General features: G+C 47.3%; 1 protein-coding gene across 1 annotated transcript in view; it reads right to left on the bottom strand.

The window, feature by feature from the left end:
• Positions 1–11,740: 11,740 nt before the first annotated feature.
• LOC144141963 (arylsulfatase I-like) overlaps positions 11,741–12,661 on the bottom strand; it is a 40,418-nt gene continuing 39,497 nt past the window's right edge. Inside the window, exon 10 of the mRNA XM_077673398.1 lies at positions 11,741–12,026. Coding sequence (XP_077529524.1) covers positions 11,883–12,026 — 144 coding nt within the window. The 3' untranslated portion in view covers positions 11,741–11,882. The remainder of the gene's footprint in view (positions 12,027–12,661) is intronic.

Here is a 12,661-nt window from a genome sequence, read left to right as displayed (position 1 = left end):
ATCCTCCGGAGCATACCTTTTCAACAAAAAACAGCCCACGTATCATAACGTAGGGCACAATACATACTCGCATCTTGACTTGGCTATTGGTTCCGCAGTTCTCTTTCCATGTCTTCAGTGGGGTGTGGGCACAGACCCATATGGTAGTGACCATTTCCCCACTTCATTAACGTATATAGGTATAGGCCCGAGCAGTCCATCTTCCCATAAAAGGTTTAATGAATCACAAGAAAACTGGAGCACATTCACACAAACATCTCAACTACACCACACATCCATAAAACACCTACACGTGGAGGAAGCCGCCCAACTCGTCACGGCGCACATCCTCGACGCCGCCGAAGAGTCCATTCCCCAGGCCTCCAGTGGGTCCCGCACCCCAAGGAGGCCCTGGTGGAACGAGGACTGCAAGCGGGCACGAGAGGCCAAGAACTAGGCGTGGGGTGTCCTTCACCGGTACCCTACGTCAGATAACCTCATTTCTTTTAAACGGGAAAGGGCTTTAGTGAAGCGAGTGCGTCGTGAGGCGAAAAGGGAGAGTTGGCGCACCTTCCTCACTTCCATCAACTCATACACTGATACACACAAAGTCTGGACACGAATACGAAAACTAAAAGGACAACAGACACACAGCCTGCCCCTGGTTAGTACAACAGGGGACACACTGGAAGACCAGGCTGACACACTTGCACAACACTTCGAACACTTGTCCAGTTCAGGCCACGACACAAACACTTTCATGAAACAAAACATCTGCGGAGAAGAAGTCACTGCCTGATAGCAACAAGTCGCACACTTCTTGCAATTCTCCTTTTTCATTTTATAAGCTGAAGGCTGCTTTGACCACATGTAAACCTTCAGCTCTAGGGGCAGATAAGATTACTTATATAATGATACAATTCTTACACTCAGACACACTTGAAACAGTCCTACACCTATACAACAAAATATGGCTTTCGGGGCACATTCCACGTTCTTCGAAGGAGGCCATTGTAGTGGCTTTCCTAAAGGAAGGGAAGGACCCTTCCTCTCCCGCCAGATATCGTCCCATTGCCCTGACAAGCTGCCTGTGTAACTCTTTGAGAAGATGATAAACAGGAGACTCGTGTACTTCTTTGAGTACAGCGGTCTTCTCGAGAGCTGCCAGGCAGGCTTCAGGGCGGGGCGATCTACTAACGATCAACTCGTTGCGTTAGAGTCATATAATAAAGATGCTTTCCTCCACAAGCAGTACTGTATAACAGTATTCTTTGATCTTGAAAAGGCGTACGACACTGCTTGGTGGCACGGCATCCTCAGAGATTTGAAGTCCTTTGGCATGTCGGGTAACATGTGGAACACGCTTGCCAGTTACCTGTCTGAAAGAACGTTTTGCGTCCCAGTCGGAGCTGCACTTTCTAGGGTTCGTGTGCAGGAAAATGGCGTGCCGCAAGGTGGAGTTGTAAGTTGCACTTTGTTTATTGCGAAAATGAAATCTCTTCGGAAGGCATTGCCACCGTCGATTTCATGTTCAATTTATGTAGACGACGTACAATTATCTTTTAGGTCTTGTAACTTGTCTGTCTGCGAGCGGTGAGTCCAGCTTGGTGTGAACAAGCTTGCCGGCTGGGCAGATAGCAACGGTTTTAAATTTAATCCAGGGAAGTGCACTTCTGTTTTGTTTTCCAAGAGGCGTGGCATTCGGCCGGATCCAGACATTCAACTCCACGGTGTCTCTATTCCTGTAAAAAAGGAACACCACTTCTTAGGTATTATCTTCGACGAAAAGCTGACATTCATCCCACACATAAAACAACTAAAACATAAATGCATAAAAACAATGAATATCCTGAAGGTTCTGTCGCACATCTCTTTTGGTGCTGACAAACAACTTCTCTTACGTGTTTTTACCAGCTTGATAGGTTCACGATTGGACTATGGTAGTGTTGTTTATGGGTCAGCAAGTAAAACATCACTCAAAATGCTGGGCCCAGTGCTCCATCTCGGGCTCCGCCTGGCGTGTGGCGCCTTCCGCACTAGCCCGGTCGAAGGCCTCTATGTGGAGTGCAACAAATGGAACCTACAACGTCAGCGAGCCCACTGATCTCCTTTATGCTTTTGAAATTCCATCCATGCCTCACCATCCTTTTAAATCAGTTTGTCATGATAGGTTGATGACTGAACTCCTTTTAAATCGACCATCGTTCTCTGCGCCCTTCTCTTACAGAGTTAGAGAGGAAGCGTCAGAGCTTGCTGTCTCCTTTTTAGATACTATCCAAACCTCTCGAACAGATTTTATAGCACCATGGCATCTCCGCCTTGTATCACGCGACACATCTTTCGCGCAGGTAGATGAAAACCGAGCTCCCACATGTGCAATTCTGCAGCACGTGTTGTATTTGCAGCAGAAGTACCAATGTTCTGAATTTTATACGGAAGCCTCTAAAACTTCCACCTCGGTGTCCTGCACGGCGCATGGGCCCGGCCTTAGTGTCACGGGAACTCTTAACAGTAATACAAGTATCTTTGCGGCAGAGGCTTATGGTGTACATCTGATTGTTAATCATATCCTTCAAAGCCACATCCCACAATCCATTATATATATAGATTCTCTCAGTGTTGTGCGGGCGTTGTCGTCAACAAAGTCTTCAAAAATCACGTTATAAATTTAACAGTCAAAGGTATTATTTGTGTGTTTGTACGCAAATTTGAACTGGTTGTTTGCTGGATCCCTGGCTACTGTGGTATAGCCGGGAACGAAGCAGCGGACCGAATGGCTGCTGCTGCTACACTCTTCAATACAGTAGACATAACCACATTACCCTACACCGACGTGATACCACACATCAGACAACAAGTTCGCAAAACATGGCAAACACACTGGAGCGAACAAACAGACAAGTTATACGTAATAAAACCTCACTTGGGAGCATACACCACCGACACACGCAATAGATATTCTGAAGTCGCCTTGGCCAGATTACGGATAGGGCACACACATGCAACGCACTCGCACCTTCTCACTGAATCTTCAAGACATCTGTGCAGCAGGTGCGGGCAGCCCTATCCGTAGTGCACATACTAATCACATGCAAGGCACTTCATACAACACGACACAAACACTTCAGAGAACTCTACAGACAACATATCCCCCTACATCCATCGCTATTTTAGGTGACGATGCCATCGTTTCCGTGAAACGTGTATTTGAGTATATGTCAGACATTAAGTTTTTTACCTCATTTCTTATCACGCATAATCAAATCTGGCCCTATACACCAGCCATCACCATTATCTTTAACTTATTTTAATATGTTCGGTTGACACGTTTTTTTTTGTGTGACAACCACTTCAGGTCATCAAATAACCTTTTTACTGGCGCTCTTTGCCCTTAGTCGGCCTTGCGCCATAAAAACCCAACCATCATTATTATCATCATCATCTTGAACAAAGCTAAAGGGTCAATAGTAATAACAATGCAAAAACCGATTCATTCAGTTCATAGGATGAAATGTACTACGCAGAACGTGATATGGAACACCATCATTTGCTTTTTTGCAGTCCAAGAATATACAGTCAAGCACTTTAAGCTTATCTATTGCAAGAGCCAAATCTTGCGTGAACTCAACAATCTGCGTTCAGCAGGAAAATCCTGACAAAATCCGTGTTTGCTAGGATGCTGGCGATTATGTTTAACCAAATGAGTTATATCCCAGGAACTAACTTAACAGCGAGGCTTCGTCAGTGACAAGGCTGTGTTGTTATCCAAAATTTAAAATAATTTTTTTTTCTAAATAGGCAGTCGTAAAATCCCATGGAGTAACATAGTGCAGGGTATGAAGTTGATCTTACCAATGCACGAGCGAGTCTCTTCTACGTTTATCACCAACAACATAGTGCAACATGGCTTGTCGCAGTTTAATTGTGAGCAGAATAACTTGCGCTTTTGCTCGCACTTGCCTTTCTTTGGTGGGGTGTCCTTGACATGGTGGCGGTTTAGCTCCTGCGTAGTGGCCGCTTGCTCGACGCCCTTGAAGACCAGTTATTTTGGTGAACCATCTCCATCTCGGATTGGACTTCTCTGCCGGGTCGATGTCTCCAATTCTCTCCATTTCTTGAGGGGGCGAATAGCCTCGAGCTGATGCGTCGAAGAAGCCGGCGGCAGAGGCGTGGTAGAGGCGATGACTGGCGAGGCTTTGCTTACCCGTCGGTGTGGCACAGTCTTCTTTTGGAAATAATTGACATTTCGATGGCCTAAAAGGTTCCCTGCTAATGTCCAGTGAGTCCTTGCACCTTGCCCGTTCACCGAGAACACTGATTACTGTTTGACAAACGATGTTCGTTCATTTGAAACGTAGAAACACGGAGCGGATGAAAAACGCGGCCCCGTCATTCGGCTCCCTAGCAGCTTTTTCTCCCCCCAGGAAAAAACCGGTCGGTCTCCTTCCAAACACGTCTGTGCATGAATTCTCTGCGCCTGCAGGCACGTGCCGTTGTTCGGCTGTATGCCGTTTGCCGAAAAAATGACGTGTAACCAGATACCTAACGTAGGCCGGTCTCCTCTTGAACACCGGTTGCCAAATATTCTGTGACCATTCTCTTGCAGTAATTCGGCCGAGGACCGCTCACCGAATGAAAAACATATATTCTGGGGCCGTACGTCGGCCGGTATCCTTCATAACACTGGTTGCCCGAAGAAAACGAATATTCTACCACCGGACGCGCGGTTCACCATTGAAACATCGAATGCACGGTAGCCGCGCTCCGGCCGGTCTCCTTTCGAACACCAACTGCCGCAAGAATACGCATAATCTGTGGCCGGTCGCTTGCCGTGCTACGGCCGATTACCGCTTCCCGAAGAAAAAACGGATGCCCTAAGTACGTACTTCGGCCGTTCTCTTTCTCAACATCAGCAGCCGTAAGAGAACTGAATATCTGGCAGCCCGTTAGCTGCCGTTGTGCGTCCGGACACGGGCGGACTGAAAAATACCGAAGCGCTGGTTGCCCAATGTTGGCCGTTCAACGCATGATCAGTGGCTGCCAGAACCTGGATGCTGGCCGGACATGCCAGAAAGCGGCCATAGACGGACCGGTCTTGGGGCACACTTTCTGGGCCGCCTGGGGATGCAGTGGTTGCCCGTCTCGTTGCTTCCAAGCCATACATACCGCCTCCGAAACCCATGAGAGTTTATTTCTTTGATAGTGGAAAGTACTCCCGTATTTCTGGAGCGCTTCAGTCAAGCTTCGATATTTTCTCAGAAGAAAGCAGCACTGTATCTGTGTCTGAGTTATTGCTGCGGTTTGAAGAGCAACTTTAAAGCTCATTGACTTGCATATTCCCTCTAAGCTTCTTTCTACGAAACACCGAAAAAATAAACCTTGGTTTGATGAACCCATAAAGGTTCTGCTTAATAAGAGGAATCGTATATTCAAACGGTATAGAAAAAATCCCGATCCACTGCAATTTTCTAAGCTTCGACAGCTTCGTTCCGAAATCAAGGTCAAAATCACCGAAGGAAAAAAGCGGTATTCTGACTCTCTTTATTCTAGAAATGATGATTATGGCAGGATTCTTCTAGGAATTGGCCAACCAAAAAATCCATCATGAGATAGCTGCGCGATCAACCACCGTCGTCATCTGCCCGTAGGGGAACCCTGAGTACCACACACCGATTCCGCATGCCTTGCCAGGCCCCGCTGATGATGATTGTGGCAGGATGCTCCTAGGGACTGGCCAACAAAAGAATCCATCACGACAGACAGACTAGACAGAGAGACAGACAGACAAGCAGACAGACGAAAAAATAACTTTATTGAGGTCCAGAAAATCAGTGGCGGTCTTAGCGACTCTGTCCTACGGACGCGGGCCGCACTTGCGCAGGGGGCGTAAGTCCTTGTTCCTCCGCTCTCTCACAAGCAATCTGGACAGCCCTGAGTTGAGTCACGTACTCTTCACTTTTTAGGGCTTCTTCCCACTCTTCTTTTGTTATAAAGGCACCGCTCGGTAACGCAGGATATTGCCAAAGCAGGTGTTTTAAGGAGCATCTGGTGCTACTACATTTTGTGCAGTGCGGTTGGATGTCGTGTACAAAGTAGCTAAATACGCTTCTCAAGAGGAATGTACCCGTTTGGAGCATTCTAAAGGCAGTGGATTGTGATCGCTGAAACTTTGTGTGCGGAGCTGGGTATTTCTTTCTCTCTAGCTTGTAGTGTGCCGCGATCTCATTGAAAGTTCGTAGCAGATCTCTATACTCTTCCCAGTCACTGGTCGTCGAGCGTCCTACGCTGCGGCGGAGGGCAATTTCACGCGCGCAGTCGTGGGCCATCTCGTTGGCGTTGTGGATGTTCTCGTGTAGTTCGTGTCCCATGTGAACAGGGAACCACGTAATGTAGTGGTAGTCATCCTCGCTTCTGCTGTTAATGACTAGAGCTGCTTCCTTGGCTGTCGTTCCTTTGAGTAACGCGCGGACTGCTTCCCTTGAGTTCAAGTATTAGTTCGGTTTCGAAAGGTCGGCCATAGCCAGGGCAATCACAACTTGCTCTGCGACAGCGGGTTTGTGGGTAACTACGGGTGTTGCGTTCCGTAGTTCGCCAGCAAGGCAGTCACGTCCGCCATGTATTTGTTGGAGCGGCTGTATCGTGCTGCACCCACGAACTTCGATCTGCGCCGCCCTTGTTGTGCAATTTTCAGTTGCGCCTTGGCCCTGGCCGCCTTCCTGTTTTCGTTGAATTGCGGATGTATGTTGCTAGGGATGGGCGTGGTTTCGAAGCTCTCCCTCATTTTCCCGTCGAGTGTTACTTCGTATGCTTTGCAATCTTCGGGAAAGTTCCCGTAGGGTTCCCGTAGGGTTCCCATAGGGGAACCCTGAGTAGTATGCGAGGCATTCATCCTTTCCACTCCGGCATTCCTCCTCTCCTCTCCGAAGCTCCTCTCCTCACCGGGATTGCGCAACGAATGTCAACACCTGTGGTAGCCGTTCCATACCCCGGTGGGGCGCCATTGTAGCTCCGCGGAATGAATGACTCATTCCGGGCCCCTCATTCTCCTTCTGGGCAACAGCGCGAAAAAAGACGTGGACGAAAGAAACGGACAGGACGAGCGCTGCGCATGAGACAGCGCTGCGAAATACATGAGACGGCGCTCGTGCTGTTCGTTTCTTTCGTCCACGTCTTTTTTCGCGCTGTTGCCCAGAATGACGCCATACCAACTTGCCCAGCTCACTCTTCTGTTACCCTCATTCTCCTCCCGCAAAACTGTGACCAGTCAGCGTCAACGCCAGTGTCAGCGCCGCGGATGGCGCCACGGAGAAGAGGGCTCGAGCCGATGTCACTAAATCGCAGCGGCGGCAGGCCGATTCCGAACTTCGGGCTCGCGAAGCCGAAAGAAAACGTCAACGCCGCCTAGAAGCTGCTACTGATGCAACGAGGGCTCGCGCAGCTGAAATAAAGGGAACATGACTAGACCCCATGGCTGCTTCGCATGCTACTCAGGTTTCCCCTACGGGAAGATGGTGAATTTTTTTCAACTGGGTCTTATCGACATTGTTTTTAATTGCTTTAAAACAGGTGCAGCCAGTTTCAAACAAGCATCAGCGTAAAACAAACGGTTCAAAAAGTCATACATCGAATTTTGAGAATCATACCATGAACCCGCGGGTATTATTTAAAAGAAAAACAACCAGAGCGGGAGAAGATAGAGCCACTACCAAAGTTGAATTCAGGAAAGACTGTAGCAAAGGCTGGCGCATTGTAATTCCATGCGGATGCAAGTTTTTATGATAATTAAAATATTATATGAACAGAATGTTGTCTCTACGAAGCTCGGAGTGAAAGAGAAAATGTAAGCTTAAAATTCCCAGCGCACGTAACTGTACTTGCATCATATGAAGACGAAAACATCTCCGTACATGTCAAGGACTCCTCAGTGCTACATCGCGTTTATTTATCTTTCTTGGCTTCGTTTCTTCCTTTTTCAGTGGGAATTATTACGGCGTGCTACTAGGAAAATTCGTGCTGCTGCTTCCCCCAAATTTCGGGTCTCCGCGGTAAGTTTCGCCAAGTCTGCTAGGGTGTCGTCACGTTCACGTGTCAGACAATATAATGTCAGCGTTGCACACACTACAACAACTCTACTTCCGCCGCAAATAACGTGCTGATATTTATTTCGAGGAACTGTTGGCCGATTGGGCCTTTACAGGGGCAGGGTAGAAATATGACAGAACAACTGTCATATCAATCATAAAATAAATGTATAGCCGATACAAAAAAAGAATACATCTCTACATTACATTCTACTTCTTCCATGCTCTTTCACATACATCACAAAATACACTTCACAATACTACATCCTATAACGTACATGAGACAAGTACATGAGAGAATATTGCACCGCGGTGAGGCACTGGGTACACACAGCATTTGTTTGTGTGCGATCTCCAATGTTCTTTTATTTCACTCTTTACCGCGGCGGCTATTTTTGCACAGGTCAACAACAAGGCTACTATTAACAAAAAAGCTCTTTAGGGGCTTGTAATATCAGGCGATGAGGACAGTCACGCGAGGTGACGGTACCCCGCTGGGCCGAAAGATTGTGCCACCGCCTCGACAGTCGCTCATGCGTGATCTCGGCACGCGGCGAAGTTCAACCGCCCTATATAGGCACCGATGAACTACCAGATATCCGCCTTAGCTTCAAGTGTATACTTACCACGGCGAGTAGCGTTGTCAGTGACGGCTGCCCCTGCGGGACGTGGCTGCGGGAGCACCCAAGTCAGATAAGCTGCTTTAGCAGATTTTACAGTCGTGGAACTGGCTTTATTTTCAATAATATGGCACTTTTATTTGGGTGCAGTCGGTTGGCCGTCAACTCTACGGTGTCAGTTAGGCTGTTTGAGCGTCTCGTGACACGGTCTTTCGAGAAAGCTTCACAGCATAATTCACGTCGTGTGACTTCGGCGCCATTACGGCATATAGACAAACTTACGTCCCCCATTTGAGGAAAGTCGGTACTTGAAATGTTAAAGCCAATGGTGTTACCTTTCGCCTCTATCAAGCTGTACATTATTTTCATTGTAGCCACTTGGTCGGAGATGTCATGAGACAAGTTTGACTTACACAGTTGGTTCTAATGATCTCATTCTTTTTGCTCAGCGAGATGTGATGCATATGCCATAATCATCTTCAGTTATCTGCGAATCACCCTGATCAATAAGATCGTGCGAACTTACACTCTTGGTTCTAATGATCTCATTCTTTTTGCTCAGCGAGATGTGATGCATATGCCACAATCATCTTTAGTTATCTGCGAATCACCCTGATCAATAACATCGTGCGAAATATCCTGCGGCCACGTTCTACTGAAGCGGACGTTCTGTGGCCCGTCACATCCTCGATGGCTGTTCATGTAACCATGCTGAATTCCATCCTTTCAGGTGAGCACGGTGTTCATACGAAAGCTTTATGACGCATAGGATGTGGCCGCGCGTGCTCTTGCGCCTCCAGCTGGATATACTGCGGTGACTGCTCTTGATTGCTCGGAGCACGCCACACCGTGTTATTCCTAACCATTTTCTTGCAGCTCTATTGATCGATCGCAGATCAATATAGGCCCGCTGGATTGACCGTGCTCGCGAAATTGGGCTCTCACCTCCTCTTCTTCCCTGACGACGGATAACCAAGATAATAGGTCGTCAAGAAAGAATCCCTAGGAGGCCACCTGAGGTAGATTTTACGGAAGGGGTGATGTTAGCACAGTAGCTTGAAAGTGTAGGGAGCCGCCATCCCGGATACCAAGCTCTTGGACAAAGCTTGAGAAAGGCTAATTATGATTCGATTCTCCGTAAAAATGAGGGCAAAGTCGCTAGCAACATTTTTGACAGCCCGTGTTGACAAAGTCTTCACTGAGACCCCAATGACACGGGCAATATTTGTGGGGGCTGTAACTACTGGATGTTAAAACTGGGAATTTACAATCGTCCGTATAGGAATTGTTTCTGCGGTTTCTGTGTACGTTCTCGTGGGTCTAGCTTCGCGTTTGTCGGTGGCGAAGATGGAGGCGAAGGAAAATAATTTGCGTTATGGCACGTAACTACCACAATTGGTAAATGAGGGAGGGGCTGACATGTATTAGGTTCCTGACAGAACATGGCAACTTTTCAGCAAGGTTAGGTCATCAATTGTTTGAATAGGATGCTTTCTCAGAGAAATTCGGTAAAATATTGCCAAAAAACAAGCAAGATAATCACATATTTCAGAGCAGCACTTGTAAAGCATGTAAATATTTTATGAGTGGACGTTGGAAATCGATTGTCGTTGCTAAACTGCATAAGAAAAGTACTCCAAAATATTAAGTGGGTAGGTACAAGTTCCTAGCATCAATTCTCCCCGAAAAAGCAAATGTCTATCTCAACGAGTCTAGGAAATAGAAAAATTTATTCAAACAGAGAAATCGAGATCCACCATTTCAGTGGTTTTTTGGAACAGAATCCCCTGTGACGTTTCTATGTGCGTAACATTTCCCAGGAAAAGTAGATTGTGTGGGTAAATGCGACTAGAATATATTGAGGGGCAGATAAAAACACGGTAAATCACAAGAACTTATATACGGCCCAGCTGATACTGCTTAGTGCTGATACTGGTGCTTGATACTGCTTTCGCCTCTGCCATTTCGTGACAGCAGCTCGAGCCCTCTTTGGCTTGATACTGCTGCTTGATACTGCTTGATATTGCAGTGGATACTGCATAGTGTACAACCTTGACGCCAGATTTTCGACATGCGAAAGTCTTCCCAATATTTGGCAATACTGTCCCAATACTTCTAAGGAGATTGATGTAAAATTAATAAAAAAATTGTTTCCTAAATTACGCTTCCTGAGAAAGTGATAGAAAAAAAAATTTACCATCTTCCCGTTGGGGAACCCTGAGTAGTATGCGAAGCAGCCATGGGGTCGACTCAACCTCCCATTATTCAGCTGCGCGAACCCTCGATGCATCAGTAGCAGCTTCTTGGCGGCGTTGACGTGTCTCTCCGGCTTCGCGAGCCCGAGGTTCAGGATCAGCCTTTCGACTCTGCCATTTTGTGACAGTGGCTCGAGCCCTCTTCTCCGCGGTGCTGACACTCACTGACTCATCGTGCGTTGCGGGAGGCGCATGAGGGGAGCAGAATGAGTCATTCATACCGCGGAACTACAGTGGCGCCCCCAGCGGAGTATGCAGCTTCTACCGCAGGTGTTGCCATTTGTTGCGCTATCCCGGAGAGGAGAGGAGCTTCGGAGAGGAGGGGATTAATGCTGGAGAGGCAAGGAGCGTCGAAGAAACAGGGAGGAATGCGTCGCATACGAATAAGGGTTTTCTTACGGAAGATGACGACGGTGGTTGAAAGCGAAGATACCTCGTGATGGATTCGTTGGTTGGCAAATTCCTAGGGGCATCCTGCCACAATCATCATCTCCGTTTTCTGGCCAGGCATGCCCAGTGGGGGTGTGGTACTCAGGGTTCCCCTACGGGAAGATGACGACGGTGGCTGCACGCGGAGCTATCTGGTGAGGGATTTTTTGGTTAGCCAATCCTTAGGGACATCCTGCAACAATAATCATCAGCGTTGCCTGGCCAGGCATGCGCAGAGGGAGTGAGGAAGCCGCAAGGCAGAGGGAGGGACATAACCCCGACCATAATATGCTCCGCATCTAAAAATACTCTACGTATTCAGGACGTGCGCCCGAAATTTCACGAATCTAAGTCCCAGAGCGTGGCTACGCGAGAAAGAATTTGTTGTTCATTTATTCGGGCAGTGTGCACACTCTGGGCGCTGCTGAAATTTTGCAGTATTGTTGGTTTCAAACATATCAGAAGTCATTATTACATATTGTTGTAGTAGATGTATTGCTGGCAGGTTGAGTTGGCAATCAAACCGACGCAGTATGAGGAATCCACGGAGCCCACACACCGTTGTGGTTTTCCGGGAAAGACTTTGGGTCGATTGGTCTGTTAACCATTGGGAGGACGGTCGCGCTGTATGAAGTGAGCTTGGCCAATAGTAGATAAAGAACCTGGAAGAAAGAACAAGAGAGTACCAAATGATGAATAGGCTTTGTTACAATGAGGTAGTCAGATATGTGAGTGGGAGGAAGGCAAAGAAAGAGGACACTACTAAATTTCAATTTGGGATCATAGGTCTATTACGGGCGCATTAATGAGTGTTTTGGTTGAAACGCGACATTCGGTGACAGGCTGGTTGATAGAGGCCACTTTCCAGTTTGCATTTGCTGCGGCTAAATTAAGTATTGCTTGCTTCGGCAAAGCTTTTTGTGCGTGTGCATTAAGAGGGAGGAGGGATATATAAAACAGAAAAACACCGCTCTCTGATATGCGCACATAGAGCTGCTCTGGAGTCTCGAGTACCCAGTCGTCCCCCGGGGCACCAGCACCGAAAGTTTATCAACATAAGTTTCGACACTCTGAGCAGACAGTAGTACTAATAACATTAAAACTTTATTGTCCCTACAATTAGAGGTGATTATTAGAAAAAAACTTTAGGCGGCAATCTTTTAGGGTGGAGATATAAATGCATCTGAAGTGCCATTTCTATTAACACAGCCCTAGTATTTCGTGTAGGTTCAACTTCTAGGAATCAGAAACCGCCAATCAAGGCTGTTACTGTGCAACGGGAGAATAGGATGGTAAA

The sequence above is a fragment of the Haemaphysalis longicornis genome, unplaced genomic scaffold (assembly GCF_048455015.1).
Source record: "Haemaphysalis longicornis isolate Haplotype H1 unplaced genomic scaffold, Haemaphysalis longicornis Haplotype H1 scaffold_6, whole genome shotgun sequence".
In the NCBI taxonomy this organism is placed as follows: domain Eukaryota; kingdom Metazoa; phylum Arthropoda; class Arachnida; order Ixodida; family Ixodidae; genus Haemaphysalis; species Haemaphysalis longicornis.
Note: the sequence above shows the minus strand (reverse complement) of the source record. Positions and strands in the feature narration are given on the sequence as shown.